At 44.2% G+C, this 23,875-nt stretch overlaps 2 protein-coding genes across 9 annotated transcripts in view; one reads left to right on the top strand and one right to left on the bottom strand.

Moving 5' to 3' along the window:
- OXNAD1 (oxidoreductase NAD binding domain containing 1) overlaps positions 1-12,288 on the bottom strand; it is a 51,860-nt gene extending 39,572 nt beyond the window's left edge. For 2 of the 4 annotated variants that reach the window (XR_003030191.2, XM_024978398.2), the window contains exons 1-5: positions 11,487-12,288; positions 4,493-4,641; positions 2,194-2,311; positions 1,814-1,877; positions 1,234-1,326 (exon numbers count right to left, since the gene is read on the bottom strand). Coding sequence is in view for 3 of the 4 variants with exons in the window: in XM_024978398.2 (XP_024834166.1) it covers positions 1,234-1,326; positions 1,814-1,877; positions 2,194-2,303 (267 nt within the window). In the remaining variant the exon portion in view is untranslated. Of the gene's footprint in view, positions 1-1,233; positions 1,327-1,813; positions 1,878-2,193; positions 2,312-4,492; positions 4,642-11,486 lie in introns of those variants that run through there. The other 2 variants (XM_010801745.4, NM_001035090.1) reach the window with 2 other exon arrangements.
- Positions 12,289-12,523: 235 nt separating this feature from the next.
- On the top strand, positions 12,524-18,711 carry DPH3 (diphthamide biosynthesis 3). Of its 5 annotated transcripts, none has more exons than XM_024980398.2 (5): positions 12,524-12,765; positions 13,741-13,815; positions 14,912-15,191; positions 15,666-15,794; positions 16,044-18,711. In XM_024980398.2, the coding sequence occupies exons 1-5, from the start codon at positions 12,658-12,660 to the stop codon at positions 16,100-16,102; spliced, it is 651 nt and encodes a 216-aa protein (XP_024836166.2). In that variant the 5' UTR covers positions 12,524-12,657; the 3' UTR covers positions 16,103-18,711. The 5 variants fall into 5 exon arrangements, with proteins under 5 accessions (XP_024836166.2, XP_059734760.1, XP_024836201.1 ...); XM_059878777.1 differs by having other exon boundaries at positions 14,906-15,191; XM_024980433.2 differs by lacking the exon at positions 15,666-15,794 and having other exon boundaries at positions 14,906-15,191.
- The last annotated feature ends 5,164 nt before the right edge of the window (positions 18,712-23,875 follow it).

Genomic DNA, 23,875 nt, shown 5'->3' with positions numbered 1-23,875 from the left:
CTATTAACCTTTGATATTAATCACGTTAGACCTTAGGCTAAGTAAATCCTTTCCTTAACTAAAACCCACTACACCCTCACCCTATAGGAATGTAACTTTATTTGGGTGGCGTCTGTTTTAAGAATAATCACCATTGGAGAAAAAAGTGTTCTGACCACTGTCACAAGGAGAGGGTCATAAATTGTCAGCAGGCCCCCCTGGCCAGAAGATGATGTAACACCCCTAAGACCTCTGTATACATTTGTATGAAGCACCTGACTTTGATAAAAGTCAGGACTGCTGACCCCGCGTGACTTTTGCATAACATCTCAGTGTATAAAAGTAGACCATGGAAAATAAAGAAAGGGGATCAGTTTCTCAAAATACTGGTCTCCCCATGTCTCTTTCTCTCTCACTCTGGCTGAGTCTCCATCTGGAACGTGGAACCCGCCATGCTTACTAATTATGCCTGGGCTTCTAAGATCTGACCGGGGAGGCCTCAGTGTCTCCTCTCCTTCGGGAGAACGGAAGGACGCCTGCGGCCTACCTAAGTGGTGCAAACTTCTTGTCTTGAAGTTTTATTGGTCTCCCGCGTAAACCAAGCTACTCAGCCTCTTTTCTCCACTGAATTTTCCTACTGAGCTATCCTTATTCTATTACTCTTTATATCTTTAATTAATATCTAATTGAAGCTATTGTATCCTGACCCTCGCCGACGCCGTCCCCACTTCGAATACCCTGGATCAGCTGGGGCTGGACCCCGGCACTAACAAATATCACATTTACAGAATCAGCACTTTTGTGTGTTCAACAAACCAGAAAAAGTATTTTCAGATTTACCATCAGTGGGAAAAGCACATTTTCCTACACATCCAGAAATCTATTGTGCTGAACTACTTTTGCACAGACTCCTCAAAACACACGCGCTTAAAGCTGAACCCATAAATGCACCACTCTTGGTCCCAAAGCAGTTTTCTGAAAGCAGAATAAGCTTGAAAGGTGGAGCCCAAATAATGCTCTCCTATATTAAATTCTATTATTACCACTAAAAATTAAACGATAGCAACAATACAATTTCTGACCATGTTTATAGAAGTAAATAATCCTTCTGTATATAAAATACATAGTTTTTTAACCATTAGTTTAAAAATACCTATAAAACTAAGCTAAACACAATCCAAGTATTTGAAGAATCATTCAAAAGAAAAATCAAATATCTAATTTATGTTTTTAAAAGAAAACGGGGTTACTCACGGAGGTAACGGGTGAGGATCCTTTATTCCCCAGCCCGTGAACCCCTTCGGGTTGGTGGATTAGCCCTTCCGTGGTCTGAATATGGAGGAAAATCTGCACATGGGAAGGTAAGAGAGCTCATTCACCCTCCTTTCTCAGATGTCAGTGCTTTCTCCCTTTTGATGAAATAAGTTGTTCTAAAGTAGGGAGAAGAACAAGGACTTTGAGACATGGTGCCAAAAAAGAAAGAAAAGGCAAGCTACTCATAAAATTTAGGCTCTAAAGGAAGATCTCTTCCTAAAATAGCACCCTAAACCTTATGCCTGTGAGGCCAGTTCCCTCCTTTGCTACAACACTCCCTTCATCAGAAACAAATCCATCCATTCTGACTTTAAAGGGAATGACTGGAGTATTTGGCTATCATCTTTTCAAATCAGTTGTCCCAAGTCACATTTGGAGAAGTTCTGGACAGAAATATAACAAACCTGCCCGGACTGTCCCTCAAAGGGATTCAAGCTCATCTAAAGCCCTTGTGGTAAGCCGGGCCTAACCGTGTGCAGACTGCAAGCTAGGAGAACCTGCCCTGGCCCGAGATACAAACCTCCTGGCGAACGACATCTGCAGTTCTCTCCAAGTGATCAGGTCTCCTTTTGGATTTCATTACACTTTAATAAAAAGTAAAATTAGGTTATTAAGTATTATCCTCCTAAAAATTAATTGCAGTATTAATTACTGTGACTACCCAGCACCTGTGACTGGAGAGGAACGCCGCCCAGCACACAATGTGACTGGCTGTCCCGGGTACAATGGAGCACTATGGACCCTGGAGAACAGCCCCGGAGTCTATACACTAACTAAAGCATACACCCCACTGACAGCAGGCACAGTCAAGGAAGAGGCTATGACTTGCCTCCCACTGTCTTCAGCAGGTCGGGGCTCTTTGAACACCCGCTGCAAACGACACTGAAGGTGACCACTCACCTGCTCCGAGTGAGGTAGCGAAACGCACTGGGTGTTGATCTCAGCAGAGCCGCCTGAGTGCAGATGGCGCCCAGAGAGCCTCGCAGCAGCCTGGGGATCACGACCACCATGGTGCTTCCTGGGAGACAACAAACTCAAAGTCACAACATTCCAAGAAAAAGGAGGGAAACATCAGACTGTCTTAGGGCCAGTGAAGAAGAGTTTGGATTTTTGTTGCTGATGTTACGAGCTGATCTAACAGCAAAATGATTAAAGACCTAGCTCCACCCTGACAAAACTGCTCCTGCTATTTAGAGTTGAGCCCACTGACCCCCACCATGCATGTGCACCAGTGATTATCGGTGCTGGCAAATATTCCTGTGCTCTATCGGTTTCCAAAATCTCTGACCGAGCTCATGTCACTGACCTTACGCTATCACAGAAGAGGACAGCAGATTCTGTAACTGCCTAGTAACTACATTCTGCCCAGAGCACCACGTAAGCCTGCAATATTTCTTATGAGATAAAGAGAAAAGGGCAGACAAATTTTCAAAGTTTCACAGCAATGAGAATAAACAGACTCCAACCACAGGCAGTAACATAAATGAGTAACACAAATACCTCAGTAAATGAAAAGAATGACAGAAAAGACTCAAAAAAGCACCTACACAAAGCACCTAGTCTACAAGTCCAGTCATACAAAGTACAAAAGCAGGAAAAAATGAATCTGTGAGCTGGAAATCCAATTAGCAGTCACCCATGGCGAGGTGACCGCGACAAAGTTGTTTCTTAATCTGAATGTTGATTACATGGGTATTTTCATTTTGAAGAAAATTCCTCAAACACAAGAGGAGTTTCAGAGCAGTAATACTCCAAATGGCACCGTAATGATGGATCCACGTCATCATACGCTTGTCCACACCCACAGAACATACATCACCAAGAGCGGGCCGTGCTGTGAGACGTGGGAGGACTCTCCGAGTCAGTGCCGGTTCACCAATTACAGGTCGGAGATTAAGGCCCCACTCTGGTGGGGGCTGTGGACGGTGGGGAGGCGGTGCATGTGTGGGGGCAGGGAGTGGAAGGGAAACTCTGCACTCGCCCTCAATCTTGCTGTGAACCTAAAACTGCTCCCCCAAAATTTTGTCTTAAAAATTCAACCAAGCAGTCTTCTTAGGATTTATGTACTTCCATTTACATGTCAAATTTCAATAACAAGTTTAAAGAAAAAAAAAACCACTGCCTATCAGGAAAACCACTGATCGGGAGTCAGATGACATTTTTTTGCTTCCTGTCACTCTGTTTTTTCTCTGTTAATTCTTAAATCCTTCTTTGCTTACATGGGCTTCCCAGGTGGTACCAGTGGTAAAGAACCCGATTGCCAATGCAGGAGACATAAAGACATGGGCTAGGAAGATCCCCTGGGGAAGGGCATGACAACCCACTTCAGTACTCTTGCCTGCTGCTGCTGCTGCTGCTAGGTCGCTTCAGGGTGTCCGACTCTGTGCAACCCCATGGACGGCAGCCCACCAGGCTCCCCTGTCCCTGGGATTCTCCAGGCAAGAACACTGGAGTGGGTTGCCATTGCCTTCTCCCCTCTTACTTAGAGAATCCCAAGGACAAAGGTGTCTAATCCTACAGTCCATGGGATCACAAAGAGTTGGACATGACTGAAGTGACTTAGCACGATAGCACACTGCTTAGGATGGCCACTTTTAGCAAGTTATATTGCCATATATATCTGTCCTTTCCTATCTTAGTTGACTTCAGAATAAATGAAAATATATGTGAACACTATTTCCGGAGCTCTTTGGGAGGTACTATATAAATGAATTGTAACAAATACTATGTTAGAAAATATTCAAGTGAAGTCTACATTCCTACTCCAAGGGAAGTGTGCCACATTTCTATACCACACTCACTATTTTAGCCCTTCATTTGACAAATACTTAGTAAGAGTCCATCATGTGGCAGGCCCTGGGGCCACAAGAACAAGACAAAGACCTTGGGGAGCCTGAAGATATTTTAGAAGATCCAGACAGGAAATAAAAGTAAATAAATTGAGAAGTGACAATTATATGTAATTCGTTGAGTTACAACCGAATCATATTAAAAAAGCCACTGCTTTCTAACTGGTCTTCGGATAAAAGATCTATTTCTTGCCACTGTGGATAAACACGCTACTTGCCATTTTTCTCTCTAGTAAAATGAAAGAAGTGAAAGGCCTCTTTCCACCTCACATAAAACGTAGCTTCTCTCCTCTGAATGTGCTAAACCCAAAATGGTATATTAGTCACTGAAAGAAAGAGGCAAAACTTACTTCAGAGGTCCATGAGAGTTTAGGAGCCGTTAGTGTACAGCTGGCTGGCTGACATCCAATATTCTGGTCCTGGAATCACACTGAGACTTTTGGCACACACACGGGCTGGAGCAGAAACAGCACCATCCACTGAAACTCTCACCGAGGTCCTTCAACAGCAGAGACAACATGTAAGAACAATGTCTGGGAAGCTGTTCAAGAGCACTACCATCTCGGGACTTCCCTGGTGGCACAGCGGATGGGAGTCCACCGGCCAATGCAGGGGCGTGGGTTCAATCCCGGGTCCAGGAAGATTCCACGTGCTTAGGAGCAGCTAAGCCTGTGGGCCATGACTACTGAAGCCTGTGCTCCGAGAGCCGACGCAACGAGAAGCATGTTCACAACCCCCGCTACCCACAACCAGAGAAAGCCCCTGAGCCACAACCAAGACCCTGCACAGCCAAAAATAAATAAATAAATAAACTTATTAAAAAAAAAAAAAAAGGAAACCACTCCTGTTTCTTAGCAGTAAAAGCAAAGGCTCATTGTAACAGGCAAGCAGCACCTCACAGCCAAGCTACTCTCAATGGCGCCCCCCTTCCATCCACTCCTCCTCATGTTCCCACTCTTCTCGTCTGTTTCTCTTGCTGCTTCTTTCATCTTTCTTGTTGTTTCACTGCTGAGTCAAGTCCGACTCTGTTGCGATCCCATGTCCTACAACCTGCCAGGCTCCTCTGTCCATGGGATTTCCCAGGCAAGAATACTGGAGTGGGTTGCCATGCCCTCCTCCAAGGCATCTTCCCGACCCAGGGATCAAACCCACGTCTCTTGCATTGCAGGTGGATTCTTTACCGCTGAGCTACCAGGGATGCCCCCTCATCTTTCTTGAACCGTCTGTATCTCCTGCTGCTTAGGGTCTCCACCCCATGAACAACCAGACCAGTGGCTGGGCTGATAACAGGTACATGTCATTTGGGCCCAACCTCCCTGACAAAATTTAACTGACGTGCAGGCAAATATGGACACACTGTTCTGCTCAGTTTTGGACATCTGTTGCTACAATAAGCTGCCTCATCTAAGACACATCTTTTAGTGATTATCCTGTTTGATCTACTGCTCAACTTGAACTAGAAAACAAAGAAAACTTAATTTTTAAAAGCTGTTTTCTTTAAAATTCTACAATCTTGTTTTTTAACAATAGTAACCATGACCAAGAGTGCCACCTACTGGTAAATAAGGGGTATTTTATCAAACTGTGTTCAAAGCGCCTTCTAAAGCAATAAGGTATTTAAAGGAAAAAACCCATCCATATTTTGAAACACATCCAGTGACTTTATATACTCAATGAAAGTATTAGCTAACTATAGAAAATTAACATATACTAAATAATTTACTACTAGAGCTCATCAATGAATTTGGTAAAGTCCCAAGATGCAAAACTAATACACAGAAATCTGTTGCATTCTGATACACTAACAACGAAAGATCAGAGAGAGAAAGTAAGAAAAGAACTGCAATCACCATACATGAAAAAGAATAAAATACTCAGGAATTAAACCTACCTTAGGAGATAAAGACCTATACTCCGAAAACTATAGGAAGCTGATCAAAGAAATCAAAGATGACACAAACGGAAAGAGAGACCATGTTCTTGGGTTATAGGGATCAATACTGTCAAAATGACTATATTACCCAAGGCAATCTACAGATTCAATGCAATCTCTACCAAATTACCAATGGAATTTTTCACAGAACTAGAACCAAAAAAAAAATGTTTTAATTTGTATGGAAACACAAAAAAACCCTGAGAAGCCAAAACAATCTTGAGAAAGAAATGCAGAGCTGAAGGAATCAGACTCCATGGCTTTGGACTACATTACAAAGCTACAGTCATCAAAAGAGTAGGGTACTGGCATAAAAACAGACATATAGATCAATGGGACAGGATAAAGCCCAGAAACAAACCCAGGCACCTGTGGTCAATTAATCTATGACAGAGGCAAGAATAAACAATGGAGAAAAGATAGTCTCTTCAATAAGTGGTGCTGGGAAAACTGGACAGCTACATGTAAAAGCATGAAATTAGAACACTTCCTCACACCACACAAAAATAAACTCAAAATGAATTAGAGACCTAAATGTGAGACTGGATATTATCAAAATCCTAGAGGAAAACATAGACAGCACTCTCTTTGACAGAAATAGCAGAAAGATTTTTTAAAATCTGTCTCCTAGAGTAATAAAAATAAAAACAAAAATAAACAAATGGGACCTAATTAAACTTAAAAGCTTTTGCAAAGCAAAAGAAACCATAAACCAAATAAAAAGAATCTACAGAATGGGAGAAAATATTTGCAAACCATGTGGCTGACCCACAAGGGCTTAATCTCCAAAATACACAAACAGCTCTACATAAAAAAAATAACCCAATCAAAAAATGGGCATAAGATTAAACAGACATTTCCCCAAAGACACACAGACAGCAGAAAAGGCACATGAAAAGATGCTCAACATCACTAATTATTAGAGAAATGCAAATCGAAACTACAATGAGGTATAACCTCACCCCACTCAGAATGGCCATCAACAAAAAGTCTACAAATACTAAATGCTAAAGAGCATGTGCAGAAAAAGGAACCATTCTACACTGTCTGTGGGAATGCGAATTGGTATAGCCTTTATGGAGAAGAGTATGGAGGCTCCTTAAAAAACTAAAAGTAGAGCTACCATATGATCCTTCAACCCCACTCCTGGACATGTACCTGGAGAAAATCACAGCTGAAAACATACACACACTCCAGTGCTCACTGCAGCACTTGTTTACAACAGCCAAGACATGGGAGCGACCTAAGTGTCCACTGACAAACGAAATGGATAAAAATGTGCATAAAATACACAATGGAATATTACTCAGCCATAAAAAAGCATGAAATAATGCTGTTTGCAGCAACACGGATGGACCTAGAGATTAACAACTAGGTGAAGTCAGAGAAAGACAGGCATATGGTATCACCTACACACGGATCTAAAATGATACAGACGAACTTATCGACAAAACAGAAACAGACCCACAGACACAGAAAACAAACTTATGGTTACCAAAGAAGAGGGGGTATATGTTAGGAGCCTGGGCTTAACGTATACACACTACTATATATAAAACAGGTAACCAGTGAGGACCTACCGTATAACACAGGGAACTCACTATTATGTACAAACCTATAAGGGAAGAGAATCTGATACATATACATGTATGTATAATATAACTGAATCCCTGTGGTGTTCACCTGAAACTAAGGGACACTGTAAATCAACTAGACTTCAACAAGGGCTTCCCAGGTGGCTGCCAATGCAGAAGACACAAGAGATGCAGGTTCGATCCCCTGGAGTGGGAAATGGCAACCCACTCCAGTATTATTACCTGGAGAATTCCATGGACAGAGGAGCCTGGCAGGCTACAATCCAGGAGGCTGCAAAGAGCAGGACACAACCGAGCATGCATGCACTCATACTTCAATTAAAACAATGCCACATTCAAAAAATAAAGTAAACAATACAAAACAAAAAGGAAAACACCTATCCGTATCTTGAAATGTGTCCAATGGTTTTATTCATTCAATGTAAACATTAACTATACAAAATTAATATATATTAAGTAATTTTCAAAACTATACAAAAAAGAACATTCCATCAACGTTTGTATCCTCATTTGGGCCTTACCTCACCAAAAAGTTATTTTATTTCTGAAACAGAGAAAAGTATCATAAATACTAAATGAAACATATAGCCATTTAAGCAGTCCTACAAGCAACAGACTAAATTCAAGATTTAAAATGAACTATTACTAGTTTCTGTTCAACAAGTACATTCAAATTATTTAACAATTACGGGGGCATCCAGCACTATTTTAGGTTGCAGAGACACAACAAAGAGCCAGACACAAGGCCTCTGCCGTTACACGAAGCTTTTATCACAATGTCTACGGCAGCTAATAAACAGATAACTAAAAGACACGGATTACAGTAAGTGTGCAAGGGAAATAAGAGTGATGGAGGTTGGGGAATATCAGGAAAGGTCTCTCTCAAGAGGAGTCTGAGCTGAGACCTGAAGATGAGGACAAGTGCAGAGCAAAGGAGCAGAGGCCCCAGCACAGAAACGAGGCTGGTATGAGAGACGGAGCACAACCAGCCTGTCTGCAGGGCAGAGAGCCGGGGCCCGGGACAGATGAGCCACAGCACGGACAGTGCCAGGCCACGGCAGGCCATGGCTGGGGGCAGGCCTCCTTCTAAAGGCGAAGGGAGGCGACTGCAGGGCTTGAACAAACCAGGGGAGGGGCGTGATCTCACTCACACTAAAGGGTCACTCCAGCTGCCTTGAAAAGAACAGACCAAGAGTTGAAGCAGGAAGTTCAGTTAGAAGGTGCCCTGCTAAGCTCAGACAGAATAAAACTAAGACAGAAACAGATGAACAGGGACTAGATTTTGAAGCTAGAGCCCTATCACTTGCTGAGACAGGATGATGTGTGAGCAGGCAGTGAGAGAAAGAAAAAATAACCAAGAATGCCTCAAAGAGCAGGGACACACAGAAATAAACTCAGAGCTTGCACGGCACTTGCCGATTTAGAATCCCAGGTGCCAGTGAGGAGGCACAGGGGTTCTTGGCATTCAGAAAGGGGACCCGAGTGAAATACAAGTTACTGCAGAGTGTTGGAGTCAGAACCAGCAGAACCAGGCTCAGATCTGACTCCTTTCTGGCTTTCAACCTTGGGCCAGTCACCTCTTCCCCTTTTTAAATGGAAATTCCAAGACTACCTCACTGGGTTGCTGAAACGGGTACATGTCTGGGGAAACACCTGGCACGCAGGAGGATCACTAAAACAACCCAATCTAGAGAGGCAGCGGGTTATGTGCCAAAAACACAACTGCCCAGCCCGACCTACAACAACACTCATAAAACACAGCTGCTGTGACCTAAGTGTGACCTAGTTCTAAATTCAATCTCATGCTAAGAATTTCGGTCAGCGTTGTTTTCCAAACCAGCAGCAGTACGATTTTAAGCATTTATGTTTAAACCATAAATCTGTGATCACAAACGACTGTGTAGCTACTGTTAAACTCGCTTCTGTCACACTCGGAGGCCAAGACATCTCAGTATGAAACGTGTCCACGCTTTTCTAGGGGTAGATGTAGTTCAGCGGTCACTGTTACGTTTTATTCACAAACGCTGGGTGGCGTAAAATAACGCATCCCGGGTTTTGCTACAGTTTTACTTTCTTCAGCACGTATGCACTCCAACTGACAGATCCATAAGGGGACCCAGCTCTGGCCCAACAAGGGATGCGGCAACAGATGGCAGGAGGAAAGCAGCACGCAAGGCCAAGGGGACCCCCAAGTCAGGTCTCAAGGGAACCGGCCCCACTCTAGAGGAAAATCTGAGCCCTCTTAGACTGCCAGAGCTGTCTGTTTAACCCAGCTCCGCTTCAAGCACCATCAGATCACAGATGGTACTGAAGGTCATGAAGACCCAGTTCTGGGCTCAGCCAGGCCCGAGTTCTCACCATAGCTTCCTGCCATTCACTAGCTTGGCCCTTTTAGGCAAGTGTCTAAACCTAAGCCTCTAAACCCTCAGGTTTCCCAGTGTTGAAAATGGGAGTGATACCTATGCCTCGTTGTTTTAATAACAGGATGCATCTAAACACCACTTGGTACAGGGTCTGGCACGCAGTGTCAACTACTACTAGTAAAGTGGCTTGTTCACCTTCCTTTTTCTACTTGAGGTAATACATACTCAAAGAAAAGTTGGAAAATTACAAAGAAATTATAAAGAAAAATCACCCAACAACTCCTGTAACTTTTAGGATTACTAACTTCAGATTTCAAAATTCCTCAGCAAATTGTTTTTGACAGACCCAAACTGCTTCCTAAAAGGTCTACCAATGTATACTTCCATGAACCAAATATGCACCCATTTCCGGACCTTCAAAAACAACTCACCTTTATTCTGGAGGTACTTATGCTCAGAAGTACTAAAGAACAAAAAGATTCCCGACCTCAAAATGATCACTGGGACTATAATTCTGACACTATCAACTCTGTCCTCCTCTCTCCAAGAGGCTCCCTGGGAAAATCCTGGTCTACAAAGGCTTCCCCTGTGGCTCAGATGATAAAGAATCCGCCCGCAATGCAGGAGACCTGGGTTCGATCCCTGGGTTGGGACAATCCCCTGGAGAAGGGAAAGGCTACCCACTCCAGTATTCTGGCCTGGAGAATAGTCCATGGGGTCACAAAGAGTCGGACACGACTCAGCGACTTTCACTTCACTCACAGACACAGCGAGCAGCCTCTGAACTACATAGGCTTTACCAAAAGGGCTTTGCTGCTCCTTTGCTCAAAGCAGAAATCAGTCCAGTTAACCCGCAATGAGTTTAACAAATGTTTAACAAACACTTTCCAACTGCTGGTTAGATCTCCAATTAAGGAAAACACAATGTTTGTGAGGCCTCTGCCATATTCTATAAACCCTTTTAATGTAACTTCCAAATTATCTCCCAAAGACTCCTTTACCATTAGGTTTTCAAGCTTTAAAGGAGCTAAACCAGCTGGAACTTCAGCACACACAAAATTAATTCATGCAAACATTTGTGTATGCATAAATAAGCATAGGGAAGCGTACATATTTATTATGCATATGTATTATGTTAACATAAATTAAATATGGTACATGTGATTGCTGAACCACGTAAAACTCGCAATTTCCACGCAAAAGTAAAATGTTAGACCTGAAAGGAGTCTTGTAAATCATCTCTAATCCAACTCTTTTTCAGTCAGAAGAGGAAATAAAGCCAAAGAACATAAATATCCAGCTCCCAGATCCAAACAGTCATCTTCTGAGCCCAGATCTGCTTTTCAATAGGGCTTTTCCCCACTGCCTTCCTACTCTACCAAGATTTGAATAATACTTAGTGATAGAGCAAAACTCCCATGAAACCCCACTTTGCCAACACAAGAGGTATCACCTTTTATCTTCATTTCACTTTAACGTATATTAAGGCCTCATGGTATTATAATAACTCTGCGTGCTGATTCCATTTCTCTTTCAAAGAAGAATCTGTGGTTCGGCTCAGTTCAGTCGCTCAGTCGTGTCCGACTCTTTGCGACCCCACGCACGCCAGGCCTCCCTGTCCATCACCAATTCCCCGACCTGTGGTTCAACACCAGTTAAGTCATTCGTTCCTAGGCTTTGGGGACAGCCAGGCTCTTCATTTTGCAGATGTGCGATTTCGGTCAAGACATCTGACTCTCTGTATCTCCGTTTAAAGACTACTAACACGGAATGAATGACACCTAGATTCCCAGCACTGGTGGAAGAATGACACTGAGCGTCAACCCCGCGTAACAGACCTCGCTTGGTCCTTTCGACCACACACCTCACGGGCCTCTGAAGAGAAGCTGGGCTGAGGGAGAGGCCGGGCTGTACCTGGACAGCCGAGCGCGGCCCGATCACAAGCCACGCGCCGCTCGGAGCTTAAAGTCACTCGGTGAATCAAGACCTCAGCTTTCCGTCCCTCACCGGGGAGGTCCAGGGGGCTGAGCAGTTCCCGCCGCTGCCTCTCACCCCGCAAAGCGCTTTCCGCCAGCGGCGCCAAGGGCCGGGCTGACGCTACCTAGGCCGACCGGGGCCTCCTACGGAGTCTGCTTAAGGCCTGAGGCCCACGGACGTGAGACACGGGACACTACGCCTCAATCGGGAGTCTCCACACCGCCGCCACCCCCGCGCCGACCCAGCCCTTGCGCAGCGCCAAGCTCCGCCCCGGCTCTGGAGAGCTTCCGGCGTCCCCGAAGTGACGCACAGGCGCGTGAGAGAAACCCACATGCCATTGGTTGCTGTCGCCCGATGGGCGGAGCGACGCTCGATCGACCCCGAGCCGCGAGTCCTATTCGCCCGTGTCTCCGCCCCCTAGAGCCGCCATCTCCATGGTGACCGCTGCCCGGTCACCCCTTTGGCCTGACTCCCGGAGTTGCGTCATTGTCTCTGCGCCGGAAGCGGGCCTCCGTGGGCCGGAAGGGGGTTCCGCGCGCGGGTGCTCGGTGAAGACTCCCGTGTGGGCGGGCGCCAGCCAAGTTGGCCCGGGGCCCCGGCCTGGGTCGGACGGCGAAGCTGAGAGACCTGTGCCGGTTCCAGTGACGATGGCGGTATTTCACGATGAGGTGGAGATCGAGGACTTCCAATACGACGAAGACTCGGAGACCTACTTCTACCCCTGCCCGTGTGGGGATAACTTCTGCATCACCAAGGTAACGGGAGGCTCCTCGGAGCGGGCGCGTGTTAGCTCTGCCGAGTTCCTGCCGCGGAGCCGCGCGGCTCAGAGTTATCCGCTTCCTTTTATCATCCCTTTCTGAATTCTACCAGAGTCGGTACTTTGCGCCGTCTGTGGTTCTGGTCTTCTCTCAGGCCTGAGGAGAGCGGGGAGGGGGTGGATGGCAGCGAGTACCAGTCTTCTCGCCAACCCCCGCCGCTCAAGCTTCCCCTCCCTAGGATGCGTTTTGGAGGAAGGAGTGTGTTTTTGTCTTCCGAGGTGGGGGTGGGTTTTTAGACGACTCAACCATGACTCACCCTCCTGGGTGTTTTTTCCCCAAGTGACGCTTCCAGGGAAGAATGGGGCTGGCGTTTCTCTCGGGAGGTGCTTTAGGTCCTCACGTGCCTTGTGGGTTTGTCCAGTGGTCATTTTTGGATGTGAGAGTTGGACTGTAAAGAAAGCTGCGCGCCGAAAAATTGATGCTTTTAAACTGAGGTATTGGAGAAGACTCGAGAGTCCCTTGGACTGCAAGGAGATCCAACCAGTCCATCCTAAAGGAGATCAGTCCTGAATATTCATTGGAAGGACTATGAATAGTCCAATACCTTGGACTCCAATGAAACTCCAATATCTTGGCCACCTGATGTGAAGAACTGACTTCTTGGAAAAGACTCTGATGCTGGGAAAGATTGAAGGCGGGAGGAGAAGGGGACAACAGAGGATGAGATGGTTGGATGGCATCACGGACTCGATGGACATGAGTTTGAGTAAACTCCGGGAGTTGGTGATGGACAGGGAGGCCTGGTGTGCTGCGATCCATGTGGTCGCAGAGAGTCAGACACGACTGAACTGAACTGCCTTGTGGGGAGGCCAGCCTCCAAGGAGCTTGCCCACAGAAGTGAGAGGGTTGGGGAGGAGGAGATCACCAAGGGAAGGCTGCGCTGACCCATACGGTGTTTAATTTTATTTATAGGAAGATTTGGAGAATGGGGAAGATGTGGCAACCTGCCCTAGCTGCTCTCTCATTATAAAAGTGATTTATGACAAGGTAAGGAGTCAGGTTTTAAAACGGGGGAGGGGGGAGAGGGTTGCAAGAACCTTGAGCAGTCTGCCTGTGATAAGTAAGTGCAGGAGATTGTTTTCTAATGGTGCGTTAGGAAAATGCTATATTTTAAAATGAATTTTAAAGAGCCATTCATGCTCCTGCTGCTGCTGCTAAGTCGCTTCAGTCGTGTGCAACTCTGTGCGACCCCATAGACGGCAGCCCACCAGGCTCCCCCGTCCCTGGGATTCTCCAGGCAAGAACACTCGGGTGGGTTGCCATTTCCTTCTCCAGTGCATGAAAGTGAAAAGTGAAAGTGAAATTGCTCAGTCGTGTCCGACTCTTCAGGATCGCATGGACTGTAGCCTACCAGGCTCCTCTGCCCATGGGATTTTCCAGGCAAGAGTACTGGACTGGGTTGCCATTGCCTTCTCCGAGAGCCATTCATAAGCAATTGCAAATTAAAATTTTGTATTATATTGTTACTGAAAATTTTAAAAGCTCAATTTATTAACTTTTTTTGGAGAAGGCAATAAACTGTTCTTTATCTAATGAATCTTACTGGGATTACTTATTTAACAGGAAAATGATCATAAAGATTAATTGAAAGTCTTTATTCCTCCATTATTTAATAAGTAATTAGAATCGTTCAGAGTTCCTAGACTTATTTTGAAAGGAACAGTTTTATAGTATCTCTTACCTGACTTATATACAGAACTCTGTATTATCTTGTTTGAGCTGTGCCATAGTTGGAATTTTACAATTTTCATTTTAGTCTTTAACGTCCTGTTGTTTTCATCCAAAGATGTTGACAATAGAAAACAAATGTTGTGAGTGCCCCCTCACCCCCAGCTTTTGGTCAGTACTTTGAATGGAGTCTTAAGAGACTTAACATTGTATTTTCTGAGTTTGTTGTGTTTGTTGTTGTTGTTGAGATATAGTTGTCCCATAACAGTGCTTAACATTCTTAAGGATAAATTCTAAAGTGCTTATAGGCAAGGTGGGAACAAGACAGACTCCTGACAGAAACAGGCTGTAACTTAGACTGTACTTTAGCCGTTCACTGGTTTATTCTTGATTTAAATGTGTTCTGAAGAAACAGAACCAGACAAGGGTGAGCACGAGTGCTGCTGTGAGGAGAGACTGCGGCCTTAAGGCGGGTGATCGTGCGCTGAGGCTGCTGAGTGGCATCCCTGGCCTCTCCCCACTTGGTGCCAGTGGCAGCCCTCAGTATGTCAACCCAAAACATCTCTACACATTGCCAGATGTCCCCAAAGATACAAGTAACACCTCCTTCCCACCACCCATTGAGACCCCTGTGTTAGAGCAGGAAGGCTGTTTTCAGAGGTTGAGAACATGGAGCCTCATGTTGACGGTGGACCGTAAGTTCCAAAGAGCATGGTGGGAGGGTTCCAGGTGCTGGGCAGGAGTCAGAGATTGCCAGGGACAGAATAAGGCTGGTCCTTAACAGGGGTCAGACTACAGGAGATGAGGGGTAACCTGGGAGGCAGAGGTTTCTGGGGGTGGCTGGCATAAGCCAGGAGAAATCATCAGAGGTTGAACTTCATTTACAAAGTAGCTAGTTTACAGATTATCTGTGTTGGGAAACATAAAGAGCTACCCACTTTAGTTGGAACAAGTAATTTGAAGAGAACAGGTATTTGAGTGACCAAATATTGGAGAAGTAGTAGTGCAAGTAGTGATTAATACAGAACCTTAAAACATGTGTTTTGTAAATGTGATTTCCAAGAAGTGGGAGCTCTGTAGTGAAGATGGACATGTTTGTTTATAAGGTAAGGTGCGTGCGTGCTAAGTCATTTCAGTCGTGTCTTCCTATGTGATCGTATGGACTGTAGCCTGCCAGTCTCCTCTGTCCGTGGGATTCTCCAGGCAAGAATACTGGAGTGAATTGCCATGCCCTCCTCCAGAGGGTCTTCCAGACCCAGGGATAAAATCCACGTCTCTTACCTCTCCTGCATTGGCAGGTGGGTTCTTTACTACTAGAGCTACCTAAGATAATAATATGGTGCATTAAATATGAATTTGGGTCTAAAAACTGGGCAAGATTATTCAAGATTATATTTCTGGTGCTGACTTTGACCAAGGATGAAGTCATAGAGCAAAGGAAAAACTTAACAGAGCAAGATTGACTGTGTAACAAAATGAAATCTTACTATTGATGCATCTGTGACACAGACACTCAGTGAGTAATGTAATTTCTTGTTCTGTCTTAGGATCAGTTCACGTGTGGAGAGACAGTCCCAGCCCCTTCCACCAACAAAGAACTAGTTAAATGCTGAAGAAGATTTTTAGGTTCTAAAACCTGAACTTGGGGAATGAGGCAAGCTGGAAAAGTCTAATGCGGAGTCACTGGCTTCTTTACGGGGACAGTCCTTTTGTGGTTTGCTGTTCATGAGAGTCTGGATTCTTTCCATCAGGTGCCAAGTTCATCTCCAATTGAAGAAGCAAGTCCACCACATGACATGCCTGGATTTTGTGCTCAAAACCTTGAATTGGAAGTGTTTCCATCCAAACATAAAAGAAGATAATTTCAAATCAGTGCTTTTTTCCCTCAGTTTTATTTTTATATCTTTACACTATTACTTCATTATCTGACAACAGCATCATCTACCTCAAAGCATTAGGTTTCTTTAACTTAAAAAGATTTTTATTTTAATCACTTACGAAGATTTTTTAAATCAGCCCTTTCTATGCAATTTGACGTCAGCTCTTTGCTGTTGTAAACTGAAGGAAGTCAGTTGCCTCTAGTCTGTTGGGACTTCGCCTTCTACTCCCTCACCACACTGACCTTCGTCAGGGATCTGTGTTCTGTTAAACGTGCCACTTCATTATGCTTCATATACTGGGTCCTGGTGGTGGTGCAAAGAAAAAATATACTGAGCTCACAAAGTTAGTGAGTTAAGAAGAAAAGTCAAAAAACAAAACAGTCAAAGGATATGGACTTCCCTTATCAATATTCTGCGTTTTCCTTGAAAATCAGGACAAGATAAAAAACAGCCAAAGGAAGTGAAACTGGTAACAGAACGAGAAGAGAAAACTATGCCTACTTAGTTATTTAATTAAATGCTTGAGTGCTTTTTCGAGATCAGTGCAACTAATATTTCTGTATCTGGCCTGTTGTGTGTGTATTTGTTTTTCGATAAGGCTAATGAGATTTTACTCTAGACGGGTTAACGTCAAGTCTTCGTGGCTGGTGGCTGTGCTTTCAGCACTACTACCAAATCAGTCACTAGTCCTAAAAGGTAAAGCTTTGATAACAGCCCTTGTATTTACTAAGGATGAACTTGAAAATGAGATGCCTGTTCTAATTAAATATGCCCTGAGGGCAGATATGTGCTGCGCTTAGTCGCTCAGTCTTGTCTGGCTCTTTCTGACCCCGTGGACTGCAGCCCGCCAGACTCCTCTGTCCATGGGATTCTCCAGGCAAGAATACTGGAGTGGGTTACCATTCCCTTCTCCAGGGGATCTTCCCCACCTAGGGATCGAACCCAGGTCTCCCGTATTGCAGGCAGATTCTTTACTGACTGAGCCACCAGGAAAGCCCAAGGGCATATATGGTAAGCCTTTATAAGCTATAGCCACACATACATTCACTCTTGCAGAGAATTGTTACCCTGAAGAAAAAGAAAAATACAAAGATAGGCCATTGGTCTTCCTTTGCCACAGCCCTGAGAGTAGCAAGAAATAGAATCACTTGCATGGAAATTCCAAATTTCCCTTTAGGTACACACCTTTGTTGTGTGTACATAAAATTAACTGATGTCTGGTGGGTTGTTGTGGAATTGGTTCCTGCAATTAACGAGAAAAATAGCGTGCCAGAATGTGAGCATTTTATTACTAACTGATAAATGTTTTGTACACTCATTGGGGGTTTAAATTAAAACAGGCCAGTGGCCTTTTTTCTCCTGCCAATGGCATAGCTATATGAAGCCATTAGACTGAGAAGTAAATCACCAAAACTTGTATGCAAAACTGCTTGGTGCATTATATGAAGTGTACGGTGTGTTCTTGATGTGTTGAGAAATCACTGTCAGGGACACCGACACCCCAGAAGTCATCCACAGTTGCTTTGAAACCAGTGGTGGCTCAAGTGAACAGAGCAAGGTGTGTGCTAACTGGTGGGGATGAATTACAAAGAGAAAAAGACTGTCCCACACTCAGATCTGATGGTTTGGTAGATACCAATAACCAATGATGAATTTCAAATAAGAACAGACATCTTTAATGTCACCTCTGCTGTGAGCGTAAGAGCAGGAAGAAAAGGTGCCCAAGTCCAAACGTCCCAGGAGACAAGCCAGTGGCACTGGTGATGAGTGATATTCAGGAATGTGATCACAGGCATGATTTCATTCCCGAAAGCAACTGAGTCACTACATCGGTTAACCACAAAGAACACATCAGGATTTAATCCTATGTTAAGCAGAAGGTAAAACCAGGGTCTTGCAGATATGACTAGGGTTCTGTGGGGTCCCTTGCTTAGCTTCACAGACATTTCAGAGCCCCTCTGAGGCCTGATTTGTAATCCAGCTCTGTGACCTGCTAGCTTTGTAATCTTTGGCAAGACCAGTGGGTTCCTCATCTGTTAAAATCAGGAGACTAAATCGGGATTTCTAAATTCAGTACTGTAATTTCAGGCTTCGTAGTGTGCAGGAGCTGGAATGGTAATCGAAACCTTTCTAATCTAAACACTAAGATGACTTACAGAGAAAGACACTTCATTCTTCAGTAACTCCACATCAGAGGATTCTGCAGATAATTCAGTGTACACATTCAGAAACCCTTTTCTTGGAAAGCCCCCAACATTTTTGATAACTGTATATACTAATTTATTACCAGTTTAAACTATTAGCATGCTGAATAAAGTCAGATTATTCACATCGATTTGTTTTCATGTGATTTTTCCTCCCCTAAATACCAGCATTATGTACTTAAATATTGTAATGTGATTATATATGAGATGGAAAATCTTTAACCTGCTTTGGGACTTTGGAGGTAGGTTTCTGTTGTGGACAATACAGTTTTTAAATAGGTTGCCACTATTACTACAGGTTGGCCACATGGGTATTGGTTCTGGATTTTTAATAGTTATTTGGGAAAAAATAAGCTTTGGATTAAGTGGCAGTAAGGCAGATACAGTTGACATTCTTAGGTGAGTGATTCAGTTTCTTGCTGGGAAGGAAGGTTGCTGCTTAAGACATGGTAATTCTTATAGTGGTTTAAGAGCCCAGCTCTGGTCAGGACACGGGTTGAATCTCAGTTCCTCCACTGTGATCTTGGACAGGTTTCTTAGTCTTTGTGTATCTCTATGCCCTGGTCTGTGAAATACAGGCCATAATGGTGCCTTTTTCCCAGGGTTGCTCTGTGGGGGCAACAGACCCACGTTCAGCAGGGGTCTGTGGAATGCTTGCCACTATGAAGAAGCCAGGTAGGTTTCTGTCATCATGGAGCTTACCTGCAACAAGAGGAAATAAGAGAACAGGCTGTGTTTAGGGCCCAGGTGATGGGATACAACTGCCTTTCTCAAGGGCAGACTGAAGGCATCTCAGTCTGGTACCTTTTCTGAGACCTGAAGGATGAGAATGAAACGGTCTCGTAAAAATGACTACATTAGCTAATGATGACAACATTCAATACTGCCTGTTGTATATGCAAAAACAAAAAGGTTACCTATTCTGATATAAAAGGAATTCATTGTTTTGAGCACTGACAACATTATATGAAACATGCAAAATATTGAACACCCTCCGCATTTACTGATCTCTGGCGTGGGATTTTGACAAGCCCTCACTGTGGTTCTAATGCAGCTGAAGCTTGAGAACCACTGGTTGAGCACTGGTGTTCAGACCCAGCAGCTCACTGAAATCACCCAAGGAGCTTCTGAAACTGCTGCCCATTGGCCTACGCTTCTGTTGCTGCACCAGTACCACGCTGTTTTGGTGCCTGTCACTTTGTGGTATAGTCTGAAGTCAGGGAGGTTGATTCTTCCAGCTCCATTCTTCTTTCTCAAGATTGTTCTGGCTATTCGGGGTCTTTAGTGTCTCCCTGAGAAATCTGTATGCAGGTCAAGAAGCAACAGAACTGGACATAGAACAACAGACTGGTTCTAAATTGGGAAAGGAGTACCTCAAGTATATTGTCACCCTACTTATTTAACTTATATGCAGAGTATATCATGTGAAATGCTGGGCTGGAAGAAGCACAAGCTGAAATCAAGATTGCCAGGAGAAATATCAATAACCTCAGATATGCAGGTAACACCACCCTTATGGCACAAAGCAAAGAGGACCTAAAGAGGCTCTTGATGAAAATAAGAGGAGTGAAAAAGTTGGCTTAAAACTCAACATTCAAAAAACTTAAGATCATAGCATCCAGTCCCATCACTTCACAGCAAATAGATGGGGAAACAATGGAAACAGTGACAGATTTTATTTTGGGGGGGCTCCAAAATCACTGCAGATGGTGACTGCAGCCATGAAATTACAAGACACTTGCTCCTTGGAAGAAAAACTATGACGAACCTAGACAGCATATTAAAAAGCAGAGACATTACTTTACTGACAAAGGTGCATCTAGTCAAGGCTATGGTTTTTCCAGTAGTCATGTATGGATGTGAGAGCTGAAGGCTGAGCACCAAAGAATGATGCTTTTGAATTATGGTGTTGGAGAAGACTTGAGAGTCCCTTGGACTGCAAGGAGATCCATCCAGTCAATCCTAAAGGAAATCAATCTTGAGCATTCATTGGAAGGACTGATGCTGAAGCTGAAGCTCCAATACTTTGGCCACCTGATGTGAAGAACTGACTCATTGGAAAAGACCCTGATGCTGGGAAAGATTGAAGGCAGGAGGAGGAGATGGCAGAGGATGAGATGGTTGGATAGCATCACCAACTCGATGCACATAAGTTTGAGCAAGCTCCAGAAGTTGGTGATGGACAGAGAAGCCTGGCGTGCTGCAGTCCATGGGGTGGCAAAGAATTGGAGATGACAGAGCAACTGAACTGAACTGTTTCCATACATTTTGTGCATTTTTTTTGTTTTAGTTCTGTGAAAAATGCCATTGGTAATTTGATAGGAATTGCTTTGAATCTGTAGATTGCTTTGGGTAGTATAGTCATTTAGACAATTTGAGTCTTTGAAGACAGCCTCTTCAATAAGTGGTGCTGGGAAGACTGGACAGCTATGTGTCAAAGAATGAAATTAGAACACTTCCTAACACCATATGCTATGCTAAGTCACTTCAGTTGTGTCTGACTCTGTGCGACCCCAGAGACGGCAGCCCACCAGGCTCCCCCGTCCCTGGGATTCTCCAGGCAAGAACACTGGAGTGGGTTGCCATTTCCTTCTCCAATGCATGAAAGTGAAAAGTCAAAGCAAAGTCGCTCAGTTGTGTCTGACTCTTAGCAACCCATGGACTGCAGCCTACCAGGCTCCTCTGTCCATGGGGTTTTCCAGGCAAGAGTACTGGAGTGGGGTGCCATTGCCTTCTCCGTCCTAACACCATACATAGAAGTAAATTCAAAGTGGATTAAAGGCTTAAATTTAAGGCCAGAAACTATAAAGTTCTTAGAGAAAAACATAAGCAGTATACTCTGATATAAATCACAGCAAGATTCTGACCCACCTCCTAGATTAATGGGAATAAAAACAATAAATGAGACCTAATAAAACACTTTTGCACAGAGAACTATAAACAAGATGAAAAGACGCAAATGAAACAACTGACAAGGGGTTAATCTTCAAAATATATAAGCAGCTCATACAGCTCAATATCAGAAAAACAACCCAATCAAGAAATGGGCAAAAGACCTAAACAGACATTTCTCCAAAGAAGACATGCAGATGGCCGATAAACACACGAAACGATGCTCAACATCTCTAATTATTCAGCTCAGTTCAGTCGCTCAGTCGTGTCCGACTCTTTGCGACCCTGTGAATCGCAGCACGCCAGGCCTCCCTGTCCGTCACCAACTCCCGGAGTTCACTCAGACTCACGTCCATCGAGTCAGTGATGCCATCCAGCCATCTCATCCTCTGCCGTCCCCTTCTCCTCCTGCCCCCAATCCCTCCCAGCATCAGAGTCTTTTCCAATGAGTCAACTCTTCACATGAGGTGGCCAAAGTATTGGAGTTTCAGCTTTGGCATCAGTCCTTCCAATGAACACCCAGGACTGATCTTTAGAATGGACTGGTTGGATCTCCTCGCAGTCCAAGGGACTCTCATTATTAGAGAAATGCAAATCAGAACTACAATAAAGCCTCTCTTCACACCATTTAGAATGGCCATCATCAAAAAAATCTATAAACAAATGCTGGAGAGGATGTGGGGAAAAGTGAACCCTCTTGCTTTGTTGGTAGGAATGTAAACTGATGGAGCCATTATGGAGAGCAGTGTGCAGATTCCTTTAAAAACTAGGAATAAATATACCACATGACCCCACAATCCCACTACTAGGCATATACCTGGAGAAAACCACAATTCTAAAAGACACATTCACCCCAGTGTTCATTGCAACACTATTTACAATAGCCAGGACATGGAAGCAACTAGATGTCCATCAGCAGATGGATGGATAAAGAAGATATAGTACATATTTACAAAGAAGTATTACTCGGCCCTGCTGTGGACAAGTTGGGGTGGGGAGGAGAGGGTAGGATGAACTGAGAAAGCAGTGTTGACGTATATCCACCATCGTGTGTAAAATAGATGGTGTTGACTTAAAAAGGAGTTACAACCCGGAAGTTGAGAGTTACATTTTATTTGGTGGTCATTCTTAGGACTTCAAGCTTGGGAGACAGCATCGCAAGTTACACTGAGAGAACTGAGGAGGCAGGCGGAGGAGGCAGTTTATATCTAGGTTTGGCAGCAAAGGGGGCAGGTATTCTGGACATTAGAGATTATTGTTAATTAAGGAAAACCAGATCCCTGAAACTAAGGAATTTAGCGCTCATCTAGGTATGGGAAGATGCAAGCAGTGATCTCAGTGATTCAGTGATCTCACTGACGTCACTCCTTTCATACGCGTCTCAGCTGTCTAGGGCCAGCATCCTGCTTTTTTATTTTTCCCATCCTAGGTCCTCACTTACCGCAGGGAGTGGCGGCAGCCGACAGCTGCTGGATCTCAGGCATTGTTCTCCCTTTTGGGTGCCCCTTGGACTCAGAAATTTATGTTTGGAGGCCTGAAATCACAATGATGTGACATCCTTGTTTACTGATTCGGCAGGAAATATTCCATTTCACAGTAGTTGTTGAAAGTTGGTATATAACACAGGGAGCCCAGCATGTGATGACCCAGAGGGGTGGGATGTGGAGAGGGGATATGAATATATATAATTATGACTGATTCTCTTTGGTGTACAGCAGAAACCAACACAACATTATAAAGCAATTTTCCTCCAATTAAAAAAGAAGATAAAACTGTGGCTCAAAAGAGGCTGATTTACTTGGTCTAGGTACAATTATCAGGGTTTGTAGAGTCTCCCTGGTGATTCTAACGTGCCAGCCACATTGTGAACCACCAGACTCAGCTGGAAAAGAGAATTCACAATCATAAAGTAAGAAGGATTCTGTTTTTTTCAATGGTCACAACTTGTTTGCATGTGGAACAGGCGTGTAGGCTCGCTCGGCCACCTGCTTTTATGTCCAGGCATGCAATACACCTTAACAAATGCCTGCAGAGCCCACGCTGGGCTAATGACCCCGGTAGGAGAGCCTCAGTCTGGGCGGGCTCTGAGCTGTGCCCCAGGCTTAAACAATCACGTTTTCCCAGCACACACTTGGGCAGCTGATTGCACACCCTACAGAAGTGACAGCTTCTGCAGGTGTAAGTAATTAGGAGTCCTTTAATCCATCTGAGGGTGCCTGCCATTCCCTTCTTCCTACAGAGCAAATTGTTCATAATTATATATTTGACTGGGAAACAATTTTTCAAATTATTCCTCTTTAAGGGTATAAACAAAGGACACATGAAAAAGAAATCACAGTTAAAAATACTGTCCCCTAGCTCACAACATGCTTAAAATGCAGGAGGGATACATCCAAGGAAGGC

Source organism: Bos taurus, chromosome 1, assembly GCF_002263795.3.
Source record: "Bos taurus isolate L1 Dominette 01449 registration number 42190680 breed Hereford chromosome 1, ARS-UCD2.0, whole genome shotgun sequence".
NCBI lineage: Eukaryota > Metazoa > Chordata > Mammalia > Artiodactyla > Bovidae > Bos > Bos taurus.
This window is presented reverse-complemented; position numbering and strand designations above follow the sequence as displayed.